Source organism: Neofelis nebulosa, chromosome 7 (assembly GCF_028018385.1).
Source record: "Neofelis nebulosa isolate mNeoNeb1 chromosome 7, mNeoNeb1.pri, whole genome shotgun sequence".
Classification (NCBI taxonomy): domain Eukaryota; kingdom Metazoa; phylum Chordata; class Mammalia; order Carnivora; family Felidae; genus Neofelis; species Neofelis nebulosa.
The window spans coordinates 121,626,492-121,647,368 of record NC_080788.1 but is presented as its reverse complement, the minus strand read 5'-3'; the positions used below and the strand labels follow the sequence as shown (position 1 = coordinate 121,647,368).

At 41.8% G+C, this 20,877-nt stretch overlaps 1 protein-coding gene across 23 annotated transcripts in view; it reads right to left on the bottom strand.

Annotated features, from left to right (window-relative positions):
• TTLL5 (tubulin tyrosine ligase like 5) overlaps positions 1–20,877 on the bottom strand; it is a 289,301-nt gene that overhangs the window by 252,553 nt on the left and 15,871 nt on the right. For all 23 annotated transcript variants that reach the window (XR_009264632.1, XR_009264633.1, XM_058739730.1 and 20 more), the window contains 4 exons: positions 16,620–16,702; positions 14,932–15,038; positions 7,141–7,271; positions 2,318–2,400 (listed from right to left, as the gene is read on the bottom strand). Coding sequence is in view for 21 of the 23 variants with exons in the window: in XM_058739730.1 (XP_058595713.1) it covers positions 2,318–2,400; positions 7,141–7,271; positions 14,932–15,038; positions 16,620–16,702 (404 nt within the window). In the remaining 2 variants the exon portion in view is untranslated. The remainder of the gene's footprint in view (positions 1–2,317; positions 2,401–7,140; positions 7,272–14,931; positions 15,039–16,619; positions 16,703–20,877) is intronic.

Below are 20,877 nucleotides of genomic sequence, written 5' to 3'. Positions count from 1 at the left end.
ACCTAGGTCAGCTGTCAATTTCAATCAGTCTAGTCTTTTGTTCACAAATACAACTCAACATCTAAGGTCACTGAAACTGAGAAAGCCCAACAGCATGGGGGGGAAAAGGCAATCCCAAGAAAATACACAAAACAGAAGAGAACTTTTATTTTTTTTTTTTTTAATTTTTTTTTCAACGTTTTTTATTTATTTTTGTGACAGAGAGACACATAGCATGAACGGGGGAGGGGCAGAGAGAGAGAGACACACAGAATCGGAAACAGGCTCCAGGCTCCGAGCCATCAGCCCAGAGCCTGACGCGGGGCTCGAACTCACGGACTGCGAGATCGTGACCTGGCTGAAGTCGGACGCTTAACCGACTGCGCCACCCAGGCGCCCCCAGAAGAGAACTTTTAAAAAACTTTCAACTGATACCCTTACTAAGGCCAACCGGCAAACTGTATCCATTAAACCATTAAGCAACTACAGGCTGTTATTAAAGAAAACAAAAAGGCAAATCAGAAAATGAAAGTTTCTACAAACTATGATAGCCAATACATAAATACAGTAGATAAAATGAACATTAAAATGCATAAAGCTCAAACTGGTGATCCAGAAAGATCAAGATGGGGGAGAATCAAGAATTTAAAATCAGAGACAAGTTGACAAAAAAAGAAAGACCAAGAATGCCTCAAAAAAGAGTTCTAGTAGCAGAGACAAAGATAAAAAAATGGATAATTTCTCCTGAAACAAAGAAAAACACTAGTTTCCAGACTAAAAGGGTTGACCAAATGTCCAGCAGTAAGAATGAGAAAAGACCCAGAATGAAATGCTGGTGAAATTTCAGAATTCAATGCTGTGAAGTTTCTACTCAGTTTAATTAAATTTTTTACTCAACTTAAAGATAAAGCAGAGAAATGGAATCACAGTGATTGAAGATAACATAATTGTATAAGCCCTGAAATATAAAAGGTAATCAGTAATGGAATGTGGAAGGGAGGGTAGATGGCGATGTGAGGGTGAAGCATATCAAAATGGGAATTAAACACATTGTAAAGTTAAGAAAAGAAACATAAATCAACTATATTAGGTTAAAAACTACCGTTAAAAGTCTAGGAAGTGAGGGGCGCCTGGGTGGCTCAGTCGATTGAGCATCAGACTTCGGCTCACATCATGATCTCACAGCGAGTTCAAGCCCCGCGTCGGGCTCTATGCTGACAGCTCAGAGCCTGGAGCCTGCTTTAGACTGTGTGTCTCCCTCTCTCTCTGCCTCTTCCCGCTCTCATGCTATGTCTCTCTCTCTCTCTCTCTCTCTCTCTCAAAAATACATAAACTTTAAAAAAAAAAAAAGTCTAGGAAGTGAGGCTGGGGTTGACATTTTATTTACTCTGTATATGTACCCGACTTAACAAACAACTTTGAATGAGGATTTGGCAAAGAATCAAGATACTGATGACTTTTGAAAAATAGAAGAGGATAAGGCAGAAGGAGGAGAGAGGGAGATACAGAAATAGCGTCAAGAATTCCACACCAGACCAAGGTTAATTTCCTCGATGACCTTGAGGGCAGGAACCCACAGTTCTGTTCACAAGAGAAACTAAATGTGTGTCCTACCAATGAATGCTTAGTGCTGAGGAATTAATATGACAATATGCTAAAAGTAGAAAAGGAACCTCTTTTCTGCTGACCCCAAAGGCTGCTCTTCCTCAACATGTGATCAAGTGACTTTTTAGCCATAAGGTAACTGTTGGCACAGGAAGAGGTTACTGACAGTAAGGTGAATAGTAGTCAACTCACGCCCAACCTCACCTCACACTTCTGAATGCAGATTTCAGAAAGGAACACCTACTCTCAATGAAAAAAAAAAATCGTATCAGGAGGAGGGTGAAGCAGGGAAAAGCCAATAAGAAGAGAGGGTGCCAGGGCACCTGTCTGGATCAGTCGGTGGAGCGTGTGACTCTCGATCTTGTAGTTGTGAGTTCAAGCCCCATGTTCGGGTATGGACCTTACTTTAAAAAAAAAAAAAAAAAAAAGGGGGCGCCTGGGTGGCTCAGTCGGTGGAGCGTCCGACTTCGGCTCAGGTCATGATCTCACGGTCCGTGAGTTCAAGCCCCGCGTCGGGCTCTGGGCTGACGGCTCAGAGCCTGGAGCCTGCTTCGGGTTCTGTGTCCCCCTCTCTCTCTGACCCTCCCCCGTTCATGCTCTCTCTCTGTCTCAAAAAAAAAAAACAAACATTAAATAAACAAATAAACAAACAAATAAATAAATAAATAAAAATAAAAATAAAAATAAAAAAAGCAGCAGCAGCAGCAGAGGGTGCCACCTGCTGCATACTTACATTGTTGATCAGGTAGACACCCCGCCCCCTAGAAGAGGCCACTGGTTTTACTATCCAAGGTCCCCGGTCCTTTGAGTATGAATCTGCTCAAAATATTGGGAGATTAAAAGGGAGAGAGAGAAACAAAGAGAAAGAAAGGACAAGAGTTTGTCATCTTAAATTTCAACAATGGTTAACTAGATACCCGAAGCATTCTCCAGGTTTGAAAGTGAAGGGCAGCACAGCTAAAATAACCTGTATTTCTAAACCGGCTTCAAAAATGCACACAAAAACAGAGCAGGGGTGGGGAGGGAAAAGGAGGAGGAGGAGGCAGCAAAATTACATATTTCTTCCACCATTTCCCCTCTTCCTTGAATGAGAGAGTGAAAGCAAAATAAGGCAACTAACTATGTGATGTTGGTTTATCACTGTCACAAAACAGCCTTCACGAATCTTGAGATTCTCGCCTCCATTAACCCAAGGGCGTCCAGAAGCTCACACTGCAGAGTGCCAATATGAGTCACACTACGTCGCCCGAAATGACTAATTTCCTTAAGTGATCTCTCTTAGCTTGTAAGAAAAAAAAAAATCATCTTAAATCAAACCATGTGCAAGCGGCGCAGGAGGACAGTAATTTACAAGTGATTAAAAGGTGCCCTTTACCTTTTTATATACACAATATAGTGATTCAACGTTTATATACGTAATGAAGTAACACAATGGGGGTAGTTACCCTCTGTCACCACACACAGTTATTGCAATATTATTGACCATATTCCTACAGTGTACTTTTCATCCCTGTGACTTATTCACTTTAAAACTGGAAGCCTGTGCACCTGTGAATCCCCTACACCCGTTTCGCCCACCCTTCCCACCCACCTCCCCTCTGGCAGCCACCAGTTTGTTCTCCACATTGATGAGTCTTTTTCTGTTTTTTTGTTTAAGATCCCACATATAAGTGAAATCATATGGTGTTTGTCTTTCTCTGTCTAATTTATTTCACGTAATACAATACCCTCTCGGTCCATCCATGTTGTCATGAATGGCAAGATTTCATTCTTTCTTTGCCTGAGTAATATTCCATTGTGCACACGTATCAATCATATCTTTATCTGTCATCTGTGGATGGACGCTTAGGTTGCTTCCATATTTTGGCTATTGTAAATAATGAAGCAATAAACACAGAAGTGCATATATCTTTTTGAATTAGTGCTTTCATTTTCTCCTGTAAATACTGAGAAGTAGAATTGCCGGGTCATATGATATTTCTATTTGAATTTTTTCAGGAACCTCCACGCCAATTTCCAAAGCAGCTGCACCAACTTACATGCCCACCAACCATGTACACGGGCTCCCTTTTCTCCACGTCCTTGCCAATACTTGCTATTACTTGTCTTTTTAACACTAGCCATTCTGACAGGTGTGAGGCGACATTTCCTTGTGGTTTTGATTTGCATTTCCCTGATGATGAGTGATGTTGAGCATCTTTCCACGTGTCTGTTCTTGATTTAACCCTCTCCTGGCTCCTCTGGGACCCCATTCCTTAGCTCCTATCTTCAAGCTCTCTCTCCTCTCTGGGTGCTTCTTCTCTTTTTTCTCTCCCTTATGATCACATCTACCTCCATACCTGCGATTTCCAGAATCTATTGCCAGAACTCAACTCTGCCTTTACAACTGCCTGCAAATCACTGCATGGAAGCCTCTAGGCATCTCAAATCCACACTTGCTCCCAAATTTCACACTCCTCATCCCTTTTAATAGCTCTTCTTTTACAGTTCTGGTTACACTCCCTGGTTAAAAACATGCTTCTTAGCAGGGCGCCTGGGTGGCTCAGTCAGTTAAGCGGCTGACTTCGGCTCAGGTCATGATCTCATTGTCTGTGAGTTGGCTCTGTGCTGACGGCTCGGAGCCTGGAGGCTGCTTCAGGTTCTGTGTCTCCCTCTCTCTTTGCCCCTCCCCTGCTCACACTCTGTCTCTCTCACTCTCGAAAATGAGTAAATGTTTAAAAAAAGCAAAAAATATTAAAAAAATGTGCTTCTAAGCTTCTTAACTTCCCAGATTCACACCTCTAGAGCCATCTTTGACCCTGGCCTCACTACTTAAAGCCAGCTGGTACACTCTGTTTATTCTATTGCTCTTTCCACTCCCTCTTTTCCATTCCAGCTACCTGGTTCGGTTCAACTGCACTTCTTCTCTGGATTGCTGCAATTAACCTTCCAAGTGACCACTGCGTTCCTCCCCTTGCTCCCTCCAATTCATTTCACACAATTATTTTTCTAAAGGCTAACCTGCGTTCCTTTCCTTCTCAAAAATCTCCTATTGCTCACACTCGAGTGGGCAATGGAGGGCAGGAACATAAGCCATGGAGAAAATGGAATTTCTGGGCTATCATATGGTGGGTGGACACCAAAGGAAGAGAAGAACTTAAAATAGCCTTTATGGAGAAGAGGAATGTCTTTCTGAAAGAAGAAGTGGTACAAATAGGTGTGTTTCTCCCCTAATATGTAACCTTAGCAACGCAACTAACCCAACGATGTTGGATCTCCCCCAAATGAATTTTAGCTTGGAGGTCATGGACTCTGGACAACTGGCAAAGAATGAATGGCATCCTGGCAAGACTGAAATCAAGATGACTCCTCTTGACTATCATGTCTTCCCTCTCCCCCCTTTTCCACAAACATGGTGGGTCCCTGCTGTGGTCTTTGGTGATGACATCATTAAGTGATTTGTTTGGGGGACTGAAGAACACCATCTGCCTACAGTAACTGTCCTGGGGCTAAACATGGTGGCCCTGAGTTACAGCTGTATTAATTCTGTGTGTTCTATTGACCTTTTGAATTCATTTTTGTTAAAAAGTAGAGCACATACGAGTTTGAATAATACGCTAAAGAAGCAATCCTACTGAAAGACAGGTCATGCTTGAACTGATGGAGGAATCCTAACTCTATCCAGTCATCTGAATGAGCATCCCCACCCCTGAACCTGCCTCCAAAGGGAAAACAACAGGATAAGAAATAGCAGAGAGAGGACAAAGGGAATTTTCATTTCAGATTCCTGTAGACTTTAATAGGGAATTATTGTACACTTTAACAGGAGCAGTTTTCACACCTGGGCCATGTTGCTAACATGTTAGTTGAAGTATTTTTTATGCTATCGTGTTGGCTTATCGCATGATCTTTTATTATGTAACAATACATCTGAACGTCACTTGAAAAAGGGAATAACATTGAACACTTATTCAACACCTATCAGGTGCCATTCCAAGTGCTTTCCATGTATTAACCTATTTTAAACATCCCAACAACACTATAAGGTCAGTACTAGTAATAAGCCCACTTTACAGAGGAGGAAGCTAAGGCACAGAGCAGTTTAAGTAATGTGGCTAAAGTCACATAATAAAAATTCTAAGCTGTAAGTTTTCGGCTTTGAGTCCAACAGAGCTCTTCTGACCCATTCCAGAGCCTTCTGTGGGCAAATACTGAACCGTCAAGCGTCCCCACTGGAATAGGTGCTATCAGAGAAACGGCCTCACCAGGGTGGAAGCAGGAGATCCTGATGACGGAAGTCCCAGAGGATGAACCCCGCATTGGGCAACCAGACTGTTAAGTCTTACAGGTTAAGAAAATCAAGGGTCAGGAAGTCTAGAGAGAACTTTCTCTTCTTCTCTCCATGCTTCCTCTACCCATAAGACAGGAATAGTCTCTCTCTTGGACTTACCGAGAAGAAAGATATCTATGTGTCTGTCCTCCCCTCGTGTCCTCCTTGATCCTCTCTCACCGGTGTTACCGGGAAGTGGACACTGTGGGCACACTGCCCAGTGTCTTTATGCAACAAGGCCCGGTGGTGAAGAGTGCGGCCTCTAAAACCAAACCACGAAGTGTGAACCTGACGGCACCATTTGCAACCTGCATGACTTTCGGAAAGCTCCCGACCTCTCCGTGCCTGCCTTCATCTCTTCATCTGTAAACCTAGCATAACAGCGGTGCCTACCTCACAGTAGAAATGCCACTTGGAAGAGGGCTTTACAGAAAGGAAACACTCGTTCCGTATTGGCTCATATTACAACTACCGTGCGGACTCTCACAAAAGACCTGCCTCACACCTTCTCTGTACTCGCACCTCTTCTGTGCACCAAGCCTACTGACTCGGGCTCTGTCCCCAGGGAGGAAAGCCTGAAGCAGCCCATTTCACCTGCTGGGACCTGGGAAGACCGTTCACTTCGAGGCAAAAGAAGTAAGGAGCCCACTGGGAATGGGCTGCAGGCCACAGGTCCCCATCTAGCTTTACCAACCACACAGCTGACATTTGGTTCCCCATTTGGCTAACACATGTATTCTTCAATTCTCCTGAACTCCAACAAGACTGTGACTAACTGGTACCTCTAAACCCTCACACTAAAAAATGCGTGATCATTGAACCTCAAAGGACATTAAGTCACACAAGTCCAGACATTAAGGTGACAGGAATATTCCCCCAAATGGCAAGAGGAAAACAGACACTCAAAAGGAAGCATATATAGTTCAAATCCAGAAGCATATACTTTCTCACATAGGCACGAAGTCTTGCCAATAAAGAGACTTTTTGTACCTGACAGGGGCATGTGTGCAGGGTACCAATGTGTCCTTCCAGAAATGACAGTGACAAGCTTACTAAAAATACACATACAGGTACATAATCAGAATAAAAAGAGTCTTAAAATTATTTCCCTGTTTTAGTAAAGAAGCACAACTTTTTAAGGATGTGAAAAGCCCTCATTAGTTACTGACTCGAGGTAGCTAGCCCTTGGGTAAGTCTGCCCCAAGTTCAGGGGCCAAGGATCGGGGCCTTCCCAGCCAGGCACTTACTACAGAATTCCGCATACTCAGCTGGCAGAAGAAAGGTCTGAGGGAGGATGTGAAAAGCCTTGAATCCATGCGTATGCTGCATTCGAATGATGTTTTTGTACAGTCGGTCCTTCCGGGTTAGTTCATATGACCTAAAAATTGTAAAAGTTTTTCCATTTCAGTCATCTGTGAAAGGTTTTCCCGTGTTATCACATACTAAAGAGTTTATAGTTCACAGTTCGGAAGCAGTCATTGAGGACAGTATTACATCTCAAATCTATCACTTTGTCACCTCCAAAGATTTATTAATCATTTTCATAAAATGGATTTCTCTGGTCAGATTTATTCATCAAGGCATAACTTGCATACAGTAAAATCTGCCCTTTTTAAGAAGTGTATAATTTAAAAAAAAATTTTTTTTAATGTTTGTTTATTTTTGAGAGAGAGACAGAGTGTGAGTGGGGGAGGAGCAGAGAGAGAGGGAGACACAGAATCTGAAGCAGGCCCTGGGCTCTGAGCTGTCAGCACAGAGCCCAATGCGGGGCTCGAACTCATGAACCACGAGATCATGACCTGAGCTAAAGTCGAACGCTTACTGACTGAACCACCCAGGTGCCCCAAGAAGTGTATAATTCTAAGAGTTTGAACAAACAAATGCAATTATGTAACCACCACCACAAACAATTCCAACATCCCGAAAAGTCACCCCAAGTCCCTCTGTAGTGACCCCAAGAGCCTTCCAATCACCTCCAGGCCCTGGCAAGCATTCATCTGTTTTCTGTCCCTATAATTTTGCCCTTTTTCAGAAAGCCAAGGACATGGAATGATATAGCATGCGTCCTTCTGAGACTGGCTTCTTTCGTTGCGACTGGCAACAACTGAGACATATCCTTGTGGCCGCATGCATCAGAATTTCATTCCTTTTTATGACTCGGTAGTAGTCTACCGCTTGGATGTACCGCAGTTTCTTTTTTTTTTTTTTTTTGCAGTTTCTTTATCCATTCACTAGCTGAAGGACATGAGAGCCATTTCCAGTTTTTGAAGATACGGATAAAGTCCCTACAAGCATTTACGTACGGACTTTTGTAAGAATGTAAGCTTTTGCGTGGACGTAAGTTTTCATCTCTCTAGGAATGAGATGGCCGGGTTTAATAAGAGTGTTTGGTAAGTTCTATTAGCTGTCTACTGCTGCAGAATAAAATTACCTCCAAAACCTTACAGATGAAAACCGTAACAAAAATTTCTGTGGGTCAGGAGTGTGAGGGGAGCAGGACTGGGCAGTTCTGTCCGGGGCTCCCTCATGAGATGTCAATCACGATGTTGACCAGAGCTACAGCCATCAGGCTTGACTAGGGCTGAAGGACCCACTTTACAAACAGCTCCCCATGTGAATTTTTCTGTAAGGCTAACAGAGTGTCTTTGTGACATGACAGCTGGTTCCTCCTACATCAGGTGATGTGAGAGGGAAAGGGACAAGAACAAAGCTGCAATGACTTTAATGACCTAGTCTCAGAAGTGACACCATGTCACTTCTGCCACACACTGCTCATTAGAAGTCACAAAGTCCAGGGGCGCCTGCGTGGCTCAGTCAGTTAAGTAAGCATCTGACTCTTGGTTTCAGCGCTGGTCATGATCTCATGATCCGTAAGCTCAAGCCCTGCGTCGGGGTCCGCACTAACAGTGCAGACCTGCTTGGGATTCTCTCTCTCTCTCTGCCCCTCCCCCCCACCTTGAAACTAAATCAACTTAAAAATAAAAACAAGAAGTTACAAAGTCCAGCTCACACCCAAGAACAGAAAAATTAGCTCAACCATTTGAAGGCAAGGTCAAGGAATTTGCAGACACGTTTTAAAACCAACATGTGTGTATGTATTTAACTTTATAAGAAACTGCCAGACTGTTCTCCAAAGTGGCTGTACTGTTTTGCCTTTCCCACTGGCAAAGTTTCAGTGTTGCAGTTGCGCTGTATTCTGACAAGCACTTGGTGTTGTCTGGTGTTTTTTCTTTGTTTTTAGCCATTCCAATAGGCAGTTAGTAGTACCTCGTGTGTGTGTGTGGTTTTTTTAAGTTTGTTTATTTCTGAGAGACAGAGAGTATAAGCGGGGAGGGGCAGAGAGAGAGGAAGAGAGAGAGAGAATTCTAGGCAGGCTCCATACTGTCAGCAGAGCCCAATGTGAAGCTTGAACCCACAAACCGTGAGATCATTACCTGAACTGAAATCAAGGGTCGGATGCTTAACCGACTGAGCCACCCAGGTGCCCACCTTGTGTGGTTTTAACTCACATTCCATTAGTGACTATTGATGAGGAACATCTTTTCATGTCTATCTTCCTTGATGAGTATCTGTTCAAATATTTTTAGCCCATTTAAAAAAAAAAAGCCTGTTTATTATTGAGTTTTCAGAGTTTATTATACATTCTTAGATACAAATTCTGTATCAGATATATGTTTTGCAAATATTTTCTCCCAGTTTGTGGCTTACCTTTTCATTTTCTTAACAGTGTCTCTCAAAGAGCAGACATTTTAAATTTTCAGGAAGCCCACTTTATCAACATTTTTCTCTTATGGATCGTGCATTTGCTGTTAGAGCTAAGAAATCTTTACCGAATCCAAGCGCATGAAGATTTTCTCCTGTGTTTTATTCTAGAAGTTTTACAGTTTTAGCTTTTACATTTAAATCTGATTCTTTTTGCCAAATGTGTTTTGGTGGGATTTATGAGTATTAAATTTATTCTAACATACTTTAAATATAAATAAACAAAAAAGACTGTGTTCTAAGTTCGACTTTTGATAAATATATTCAAATTTTCAGGGTCCAGAAGCCAAATGCATCAAATAAATTCTAGCTTCATAAAGCTTCATCAGCCGCCTGTGACTATTCACTGCTAAAAATCATTATGAAACATTTTAGGTGTTTTATGTTAATTGAATCATAATTCTTTAATAGTACAAAAAAAATCTAGATTACCCAAATAATGAAAAAACACTAGTAACCAACTAACAAGTACCAAGCCCAAAGCATTCTGGGAATTTTTACACAAAGATACCTAGAGGGTGTGACCTTCTGAGAAACATGGCCTGAAAAAAGGTTAGCAGACTTGAAAATAGGACCGGTGAGGAAAACAGAAGATGTGGCTACCTTTCCCACATTTATAGGCCTAATGCCACAGCAGTAACTGTCCAGCCTCTTCTATAACTACATGGAACTTGCATCACCATTAGTAAAACAAGTACCTACGGGTCGGATATGTTTCTCCTACACAGTGACCAAGATAGACCTTAATGTTAGACTACAATGATCCTATTGTAGTAAAGTACCAGATCACTAGGTTAAGAATCCCACTGACAACTTAGTTTACATCATTAAAAGATGGATGTGCAAGAGATAAAATTTTAAACAAAAGCAAGGTAATGATCACCACAAACTTCAGGCAATAAGTGCCACCTATCAGGAAGTATATTCCAGAGCACTTCAGTTAGCCTCAACTGGACTCACGAGTTCCACCACTGGCTTCCACTCATGGTTTGCTCCACTATTTAAAAACCATCCAAGAATCTTTACTATAACCACTAAAACTTAATGTTTCTCAGTTCAAATTTTTCAATATAATTTCTTAAAATCAAAGGGGACTTTGCCAAGTCCAGGTATCACAAACACTTCTTTCTTACCCATCATCCTCTTCATAAATGTAAAGCAGAGGTCCTTAAATTTTAGATAAGAATCATCCAGAAAGTTTCTTTAAAATTATTGTTTGTAAGTCCCACATCTCAAAATTCTGGGATAAAGTCTAGGATTCTGCATTTTCTATAAGTGTCCCAGGTGATTTGGGTACAGATGGTCCACATTATAATATTGATTTAGCCTAGAACAGAAATTTCCAAATTTTCCAGATATAAATCACCTCGCTGCCTTCTTTTTTTTTTTAAGTTAATTTATTTTGAGAGAGACAGAGTGTGAGCAAGGGAGAGGCAGAGAAAGAGGGAGAATCTGAACCAGGCTCTATGCTGTCAGCACTGAGCCTTTGTGGGGCTCAAACTCACAAAACTGCGAGATCACGACCTGAGCAGAAATCAAGAGTCAGACGCTTAACCAACTGAGCCACCCAGGCGCCCTATCCTCACTGTTTTCTAAATATATGGTTTCTAGGTATATACTTACCTAGAAAGATTAAGCACCTAGAAGGTACTTTTTTTTTTTTTAATGTTTTTTATTTATTTTTGAGACAGAGAGAGAGAGACAGAGCATGAGCAGGGGAGGGGCAGAGAGAGAGGGAGGCACAGAATCGGAAGCAGGCTCCAGGCTCTGAGCTGTCAGCACAGAGCCTGACATGGGGCTCAAACTCACGAACTGTGAGATCATGACCTGAGCTGAAGTCGGATGCTCAACCAACTGAGCCACCCAGGCGCCCCTAGAAGGTACTTTTTAAATATACATCTTCCCTGGGTATGGTGATTCCACGAATCTATAACGGGACCTGTGAGTGCATATTTTTAAATAGTCTCCCCAGTGACGTTTATCATCAGTTAGAAACACTGATGAGAGGATAAGAAAAAGAATGCATTCTCCTACAGATGCCCAATCCTAGAGGTCTCCAAATCCTTTTGCTTGATACCCCCCATACAAATTTTAGGAAACTATATATCCTTTAGTCGGCATCTAAGATTTTTCATCAAAAAAAAATCTGGTTACCAAGGTCGCTCAGCCCATCATCCCAAATGGGCCAACGAATGGTAAATCTTATTTTAAAACAAAATTCTAATGCTACCCTTTTAAGTATATTCAAGGGAATCAAAATAACATCAGGATTCAAAGGCCCCTGTACATTTAAAAAATAGTATCGAAGAAAAAGCTCTTTTTCTGTCAGTATATTTTTCACTTTTTAAAATATACTTTTGACTGAAGGTAATATATATACAGAGAAGCATACAAATCACAAATGCAGAGCGTGATGAGTTTTGGTCACCTGTGTGAGCACCACTGAGACTAAATACAGAACATTCCCAGCACCCCAGAAGCCTCCTTCACACTCCCAACCCAGGCGTGATCCCTCAATCACTCTTGTTTTTACTTCTTCCGTGACGCTTCCCCCAAAGAAGGGGTTAGCCTAATAGAACATACTTCATGCTTGCAACTCGTATATCATCATACCTTCTCTATAACAAAATATGCATATGAGTTAATATGCATTATTTTCAAATTTCATCTGATCATTAGGCTATAAACTGATTATCACGGCAACTACTGTAGTACACAATATATCAAAACACCATAAGTATTACGAATTTTTATTAAAATGTACAGTATACCAAGGTTAATGTCTCCATTTTGATAATTTTGCCACTGTTATAACGGATATTAATGTTAGAAAAACTGAGTAAAGGATACAGAGTAACTATATTATTTTTGCAACTTTTCTAGAAGTCTAAAATTATTTAAAATTAAAAGTTAAAAATTATATTAAGAAAGTTCAGGGGCACCTGGGTGGCTTGGTCGGTTAAGCGTCCGACTTCGGCTCAGGTCATGATCTCACGGTCCGTGGGCTCGAGCCCCACGTCGGGCTCTGTGCTGACAGCTCAGAGCCTGGGGCCTGTTTCAGATTCTGTGTCTCCCTCTCTCTCTGCCCCTCCCCTGTTCATGCTCTGTCTCTCTCTGTCTCAAAAATAAATAAACGTTAAAAAAAAAATTTTTTTTTAAAGAAAGTTCACAATAATATTGGAAACATTAAAAAAAATTTTTTTAATGTTTACTTTTGACAGAGAGCGAGAGAGAGCGAGAGAATGAGTAGGGGCAGAGAGAGGGGCAGAGAGAGAGGGAGACCCAGAATCTAAAGCAGGATCCAGGCTCTGAGCTGTCAGCACAGAGCCCGACGTGGGGCTCGAGCTCACAGACTGAGAGATCATGACCTGAGCCGAAGTCAGACACTTAACCAACTGAGCCACGCAGGTGCCCTGGAAACATTTTAAGTGCCTGAATGCCTCTTACACTTGAGTTCAGGTGTCTGGATTGAAACCATGCGAGACAGAGCAGCAGAAGCCACGAAGCATGGTGCATTTAGATGATGGGTTATCAGTGTGTTCGAACATACAAGAACACCACATTCAAGGAATACTCCAGAAAATACAGGTTCAAATTTATTAACGCTGACTAATTCTAAACTGAGACAGAATTCCTATACACCTACAGGAGTACTTCAAAAACATTAAAATAAATAATATACTAGTAACATGAACTGGAACGCAGACTCCAGTGTAGGCTATTTCAAGGACTCTTTAAATGCCTACTTAAGATAGACCGTATCTGATTCACTTCAACCATCCAGTCACACATTTAGAATACCAAATCCACATCTTCTAGACATGAAGGAAGAAAAATAAGGCTTAAGTTACTTTTGCAAATGAAGCAGAGACATAAAACTGAAACTTGTTATGAACTCAAAATTCACATTTAAGCAAGATTATGAGGAAATTACTTGACTTGGGCCAGGTATTTACACACAGTGACGAGATATAAGAGAATTGAAAAATTAAGAAAGAAACTTCATTAGATAAAAATGAGAAAAGCATATGAAAATAAAACTTGTGAGCATAAGTAACTAGGACTTAAGTCCTAGAATAAAATAAAATAAAATAAAATAAAATAAAATAAAATAAAATAAAATAAAATAAAATAAAATAAAATAAAATAAAATGTAACCACAGTCCAAATAAAAAAGTTGTACTGGATTTCCTTCTCTTCATGAGATGAGATTTGTTTCCCTCTTGTCTATAAGGTCATCTATCTGTCTCTCCGTGGTTGAGTATGACTGCCATAGTAAGGTAGGGTTTCAGCATCAATTTTATTCCTATTTTCTTCTTCACAGATGAAAACACTAGGAAACTCTGGTCACAAAAATAACAGCTAACACTTCTGTAGTGTTTACTATGTAACGAGCGAGCACTGTTCTAAATAGTTTAGATCTGGACACATTAAATCCTCACAACAGTCCTGTGAAGTGTGGATCATTAGCAACATCTTTTTACCAATGAGGAAAATGATGTTCAGAAAGGTCTTGTTACCAAGGTTGCTCAGCAGAACCGGTATCTGGGCCCAGGCACTTGGTTAGAAGAGCGTATGCTCCTGGTCACTAGGCAGTATTGCCTCTCTAGGCTGCCATTAAAAATGCAACTGGAAGGACTTTTCTCTACCAGTGACACTCAATTCTTTCAACTTCCTAATTCTGTGTCAAAAATCGCAAGATGATCTACCATTACAAATTAAAATTAATGGCCTATCAGCTGACAACTTGACTATGTCAAGTTTCATGCTTTGAATTCTATTAAAAGCAAAGAAATTGAAATCACTATCACGGAAAAATAATTTGTCATTACCAGAATTCAATTCAACACCATTTTTTGGAGGGGGGAGGGGGTTTTGTCTGGAACCCTGGAAATGTTTGCACCCAAGGACAACGCACCATGTTAACATTCTAAGAGGGCCATTGTTTTACAAAAGGGAAGAATAGTAACTGAAAAAGGAGGTGAGAGAGGGAGAACACTTCCACACAAGGGGCTCTCAAACTGCTCAATGTTAGGAAAGAGAACCTATGGGATTTGCAATCCAGAAACAGTCTCCTTTAGAACCATCCGTGTCTACACACTCCTTGGAGAGGCTTCATATAATACATGCTTACAGATATGAACAACTCGGTTTGATTTGCAGACTGCTGCCCCGTATCACAGACTTCTTTTTTTAAGGACATTAATTATCTCTCTTGGCCACATGCCCGGTGTCAAGTACCTTTAAATGGAGCAAAGTAGCTACAAGAGCATTACCTGGGAAAGTGATTAACCTTTTGTGCTTCAGAAAGGGTGCGAAGTAAGAACGGCTTCAGGTGGGATCCTGTCCACATTAGGTTATAGTCAGTGCTGCTTGGGTGAACCTGAGGGCAGATAAAAAGATACAAAAACATCAGAGATAGCCTCTCTCCAGGGAGATGGCAAGAAAGGCCATAGAAATTTTTCATCTACAGAGCAGAGTGAGTGCCCAGTTAGTATTTAAACCTAGGAAAATAAAAGCTGAGTATGAAAAGCTGTAAAGGACGGGATAGGTGGGCAAATCCCAGATACAAAAAGTGGAATAAATGAATCCTTCTACAGAAGTCTGTGATGTCTCTTAACATTCTTACATATCAAAGCATGAGAAGAGGGCTCAAACCCACAACTCTCGTCTCAGTGTCCTTGGGTCCTTACAGATGCTGGATATAAAGCACTGATCAGGACTAAAACCTTGTCATGGCAAACCAACTCAGGATATCATTCATTCACTGATAAGAATGATTTTGTCTATTCACTTGTCTGTTCATTCAACGATTATGTACCCTGTGCCTATGATGTGAGAGGTACCAGTTAGGCCCCAGAGATAAAACACCAAGACAGGATATAGACTAGTATCAGAACTTTCACAAAATGTCTACCTCACACCTCAACCTAAGATAAGGAGCTAGGAACCAGACTATTATCAATCTTCTCAAAATATCTACAGTGTAAATCAGTCCAGCATTTTTGCCTGTCCCTTTTAATATCAATATCCCAATTTTCCTAATTTTCTTTGGGAATGACATACCATTTGGTTTTAAAAGACTGCCAGTCACCCCCTGACCCCCTGCAAGGAGCACTTCCATGGCCCAAGCTGGACTAGTCATACTATCTCCAGTCTTCAGTGGAGAAAGGCACAATGACAATGAATGGAGTTGAGTCACTTCTATGGCAGTGCCTCGAAGAGACAGTCCCTAAGATTCCTATTCCCAGATCCCTGGAGCTGTTCTAGTCTCTTTCCTTACAAAGGCCTGCCTTTTCACCTCTTCCTCTGATTCTGCTACGCATCCTGTGTATAACTTACCCACAAATCCTTTATTTATTTATTTTTTTAACGTTTATTTATTTTTGAGAGAGACAGAGACAGAGCACTAGCAGGGGAGGGGCAGAGAGAGAGGGAGACACAGAATCCAAAGCAGGCTCCAGGCTCTGAGCTGTCAGCACAGAGCCCGACATGGGCTCAATCCCACAGACCATGAGATCATGACCTGAGCTGAAGTCAGACATTTAACCGACCGAACCACCCAGGGGGCCCTCTTTGGGTTTAAATTAGGCAGAATCTACTTCTGTTGCTTGCCATCAAAGAATCTTAATTCAGTATCAGACCATTCCCTATGGGCAGCTCTGTCTCTACCCCAAGCCTAATCATAGCAAGAAAAACGTTTGGGGTTTTTAGTTTAAAAAAAGAGAGAGAGAGGAAGGGAGGAAGGGGGGGCGGTGGGGAAGGAATCTTGTGAAAATGTTTTCCATGCATTTCAAGGAGAAACTGGTAAATCCACTCAGAAATTCAACATAAGCTCTGCGTCATCACTAAGCATAGATTCCCAAGTACCCTCTAGAGCTGCCCTATTAATTGGTCGTCAGGTTGGATGTCTAGGATTTTCAGTTTTAGAGCAGATCAGGTGAGGTAGTAAAAATGAGCTTACTTCATGAAATCCATGAGCTGTCAGAATGCTGCGTACCAGGCGACTATCTGTTCGCACAATCTTGTAAGACAAATGATAACGTTCTAGAGAAAAACACAGAATCAAATTCAGTTAACTGTAGAGACAAAAATAAAACTGTGAGATTGTGGCTTGCTTAACTGTACTCGGTAACATTGTACTACTACCCTTACGCTATTTTTTTTTTTTTAATTTTTTTTTTTTTAATGTTTATTTATTTTTGAGACAGAGAGAGATAGAGCATGAACGGGGGAGGGTCAGAGAGAGAGGGAGCCACAGAATCTGAAACAGGCTCCAGGCTCTCAGCTGTCCGCACAGAGCCCGACGCGGGGCTCGAACCCACGAACCGTGAGATCGTGACCTGAGCTGAAGTCGGACACTCAGCCAACTGAGCCACCCAGGCGCCCCCCCTTACGCTATTATTAAGTAGGCTACTATTATTGTGGACCAAGGGTTCTTAACCTGACATTTGCTACGGGTTATTAAAAATAGATGGAAGACAAAATGGCATCTCTGTTCTCACTACTAGTTGAAATTTAACATTATCTTCAATTACAAATGTAGGCACAAAACGGAGTGCTAGCAATACCCGTGACCTTGCCACCTATAGGTACCAGGTGTTTTAATATTATTGTACAATTGTTACAATTATCTGTTATTGTTATCTGAAAATGTCATTTCTCACAATATATAAAAATTATGGCAGTTAACAAACCTCCTAGCAGACCATGTTATTTAATGCACTAATAAAAATGCATGTATGTCACAAATTTACCTTTTATACAATATTTTGATAATTACATGTCAATACAATTGATTTTGTTTAGACTCCTATATATTTTCTGTACACTTCAGAACCATTATGCTGAGAAGAGACCCACAGGCTTCCTTACACTGCCATTGCACATTTGGTCCACTGCACAAAAAGGTTAAGAACTCCTGCTCTAGACAGTCCTCTGTGTGCAATAATGCTGATTACCAGTATATCTTAGACCAGAGGTTATAAACTGGCAATCCAGGGCCAAAACCAATCTGCAGACACTGTGCAATCTGCAGACCAATCTGCTAATTGAAAAAATTAGCTAAGAATTCTACAGCACAATGCAGACAAAACCAATCTGCAGACAAAACCAATCTGCAGACTTCTCCTTGTGCTTTAAAAACAAATTGAGCCTGGGTCTCTCCGTCGGTAGAGCATCAGACTTGTAATCTGAGGGTCCGGGGCTCATATCCCTGTTCAGGCGCCAGATGCACCGTGGGGCGCCTGGGGAGCTTAGTCAGTTAAGCGTCCGACTCCTGATTTCCGCTCAGGTCATAATCTCATGGTTCATGAGATTGAGCCCCACATCAGGCTCTGCACAGACAGGGCACAGCCTGCTTGGGATTCTCTTTGTCTCTCTCTCTCTCTGCCCTGTCCCCACCCATGTGCGCACGCTCTTGCTCCCTCTCTCTCAAAATAAATAAACATTAAAAAAAAAAAAAAAAGACTTTCAAACACCTAAATTAAAAAATAAGAATAATAAATAAAAATAAATTGAATTATTGAGGCGCCTGGGTGGTTCAGTCGGTTAAGCGTCCAACTCTCAATTTCAGCTCAGGTGGTGATCTTACGGTCATGAGACTGAGCCAGGAGTCCTTGACACATTACGTGAACCGTCACAGAAGGTAACCAAGAATAAAGCAACAATGGAACAGAGCCCACCACGGGACTGGTTGCCTCTCTCAGGGTATCAGCGTGAGGACCCCACCTCAGGAGGCTCCGAACCAGGCTTTCTAGGCTTTCTGCAGGAGGCACAAAGGCCCAGTGAACTGCCAAGTAGATACTATGCTCCATGATGAGTGCAGAGCCTGCTTAAGATTCTCTCTCTCTCTCTCTCTCTCTCTCTCTCTCTCTCTAATCACTCTCTGTCCCTCTCCCCCCACCACAAAAAAAAAAAAAGAAAAAAGAGAAGAACGAAAAACAAATTGAATTACTAACCTTCTGAAATTGGAGGAATTCATTTAAAAATCTCGAATTCTGGGCTGTCTTGAAAACCCTGGCAACCCTGGGCTCGCTCTCTCTACCAGGGTGAGTCCACTGAGGAAGGGTGAGTGCTCCCTTGAGGACAGGTTCACAGGGTCTAGTTCAGCACAGTCCCCTCATGGTCCCTTCACTCATTCACATTACCTGCCAGGCCACATACGCATTCTGTGCTTTTGACCCCTAAGACTAAAGTCTGCAATCATGTGAGATTTCTACACATCTCCAAAGACTAAATTTTACTCCGGCCCACTAAATGCCATCTCTCTCTACGCACCACCACAAAGTGTTTGAAAAAATTAGCTAAGAATTCTACAGCACAATTAAAAAAAATTTTTTTATTTTTCTTTTTTAAAGTTTTTATTTATTTATTTTGAGAGAGAGAGAGAGAGAGCGAGTGAGCGAGCATGAGAGAGGAGGGGCAGAAAGAGAAGGAGAGAGAGCAAACCACAAGCAGGCTCCACACCGTCAGTGCAGAGCCCAACGTGGGGCTCAATCTCACAAACCATGAGATCATGACCTGAGCCAAAGTCAAGAGTCAGACACTTAACTGACTGAGCCACCCACGTGCCTCTCCTAAATTATTTTTTTCTTAAGCAATCTCTATGCCCAAGGTGAGGCTCAAACTCACGACCCTGAAATGAAGAGTCACACGCTCCACCAACTGAGCCAGCCAGGCACCACATCTATAGAATCATTTTTCGAAAAAGACTGCACAGTGAACAATTTCTGAATGGGATTCAGAATGAGTGTAATACAGAAACTTATAGACAGACCTTAGAACCAAATTCAGCCTCTCCAGTCAAAGATAAGCCTATCTTTTTATGAATTTATGTGAAAATATCCATAAATCCCTGCTGCTACTTGCCCAGCCCTGGCAAGAACACCATGCAGAGCAGACGCAGGAAGACGGGAATGAAAAGACCAGACACTCCATACTTCTCATTCTTGTGGCAAACTTCTAAAGCCCAGTCACAGGGTTTTCCCAATGATCAATCACTATTATGTTGTCTTTGCAATACGGTTATAAGAAAAACCCTTCAGAGTCATGTCTTCACTCCAGCGCAGAGAATAATTTAAGAAACAGTACAGTGCACTGCTTAAGAGTTTGTCTTCTGATTCCAAGTTGGCGAGGGAAAGCACAAGATAGGCCTGGAATATCTTGTTATGCCCAAAGAGAGGAAAGTGCTCAAAAACTGACTGGGAACATGTCACAAGGATCTCAATGGATCCCAATGGATCCCAAGGATCTCAATGGCCAAATTTAAGACAATTTGAAAATAAAAATGAATTATGACAGAGATAGAGTATAATCCACTTATATTTAAAAAAAAAAAGAAAAAAAAAGAACCCATGAGTCCACACTGGTAAGAAAGTATACTGGTTTTCCATTGCTGCTCCTGTAATAAACTACCACCCACTTGATGGCTTTACCAGCACAAATTTGTTGTCTGATATTTCTTATGTCAGAAGTCTGACACAGATGTCATCAAGGCAAGACGGGGGCTGCATTCCTTTCTACAGACTCTTTCTATAGGCTCATTTCTTTTCCTTCTCCAGCTTCTAGAGGCTTCCCCCATTCCACGGCTTTTGGTGCCCTTCCTCTATCTTCAAAGCCAGCAATGAAGGGTCTGGTCCTTCTCACGCAGCGTCAATCTGACTCCTCTTCTGCCTCCTTCTTCCACTTTAAAGGACCCTTGTGATGAAGGTCAGTTGATTAGCAACCTTAAATCCACCTACAAGTTCAATTTTCTTTTGCTATGTCAGGTAATATTTTCATAGGTTCTGGGATTAGGGGGTGGACATCTTTGGGCGGGACCATTATTCTGCCTATCAGAGGAGGGAAAGTTCTTTACAGAAAATCCAGCTAGTGGCGCCTGGGTGGCGCAGTCGGTTAAGCGCCCGACTTCAGCCAGGTCACGATCTCACGGTCTGTGAGTTCGAGCCCCGCGTCAGGCTCTGGGCTGATGGCTCAGAGCCTGGAGCCTGTTTCCGATTCTGTGTCTCCCTCTCTCTCTGTCCCTCCCCCGTTCATGCTCTGTCTCTCTCTGTCCCAAAAAAAATAAAATAAACGTTGAAAAAAAAAAAATTTAAAAAAAAAAAATAAATAAAAAAAAAGAAAATCCAGCTAGGGGCGCCTGGGTGGCGCAGTCGGTTAAGCGTCCGACTTCAGCCAGGTCACGATCTCGCAGTCCGTGAGTTCGAGCCCCGCGTCAGGCT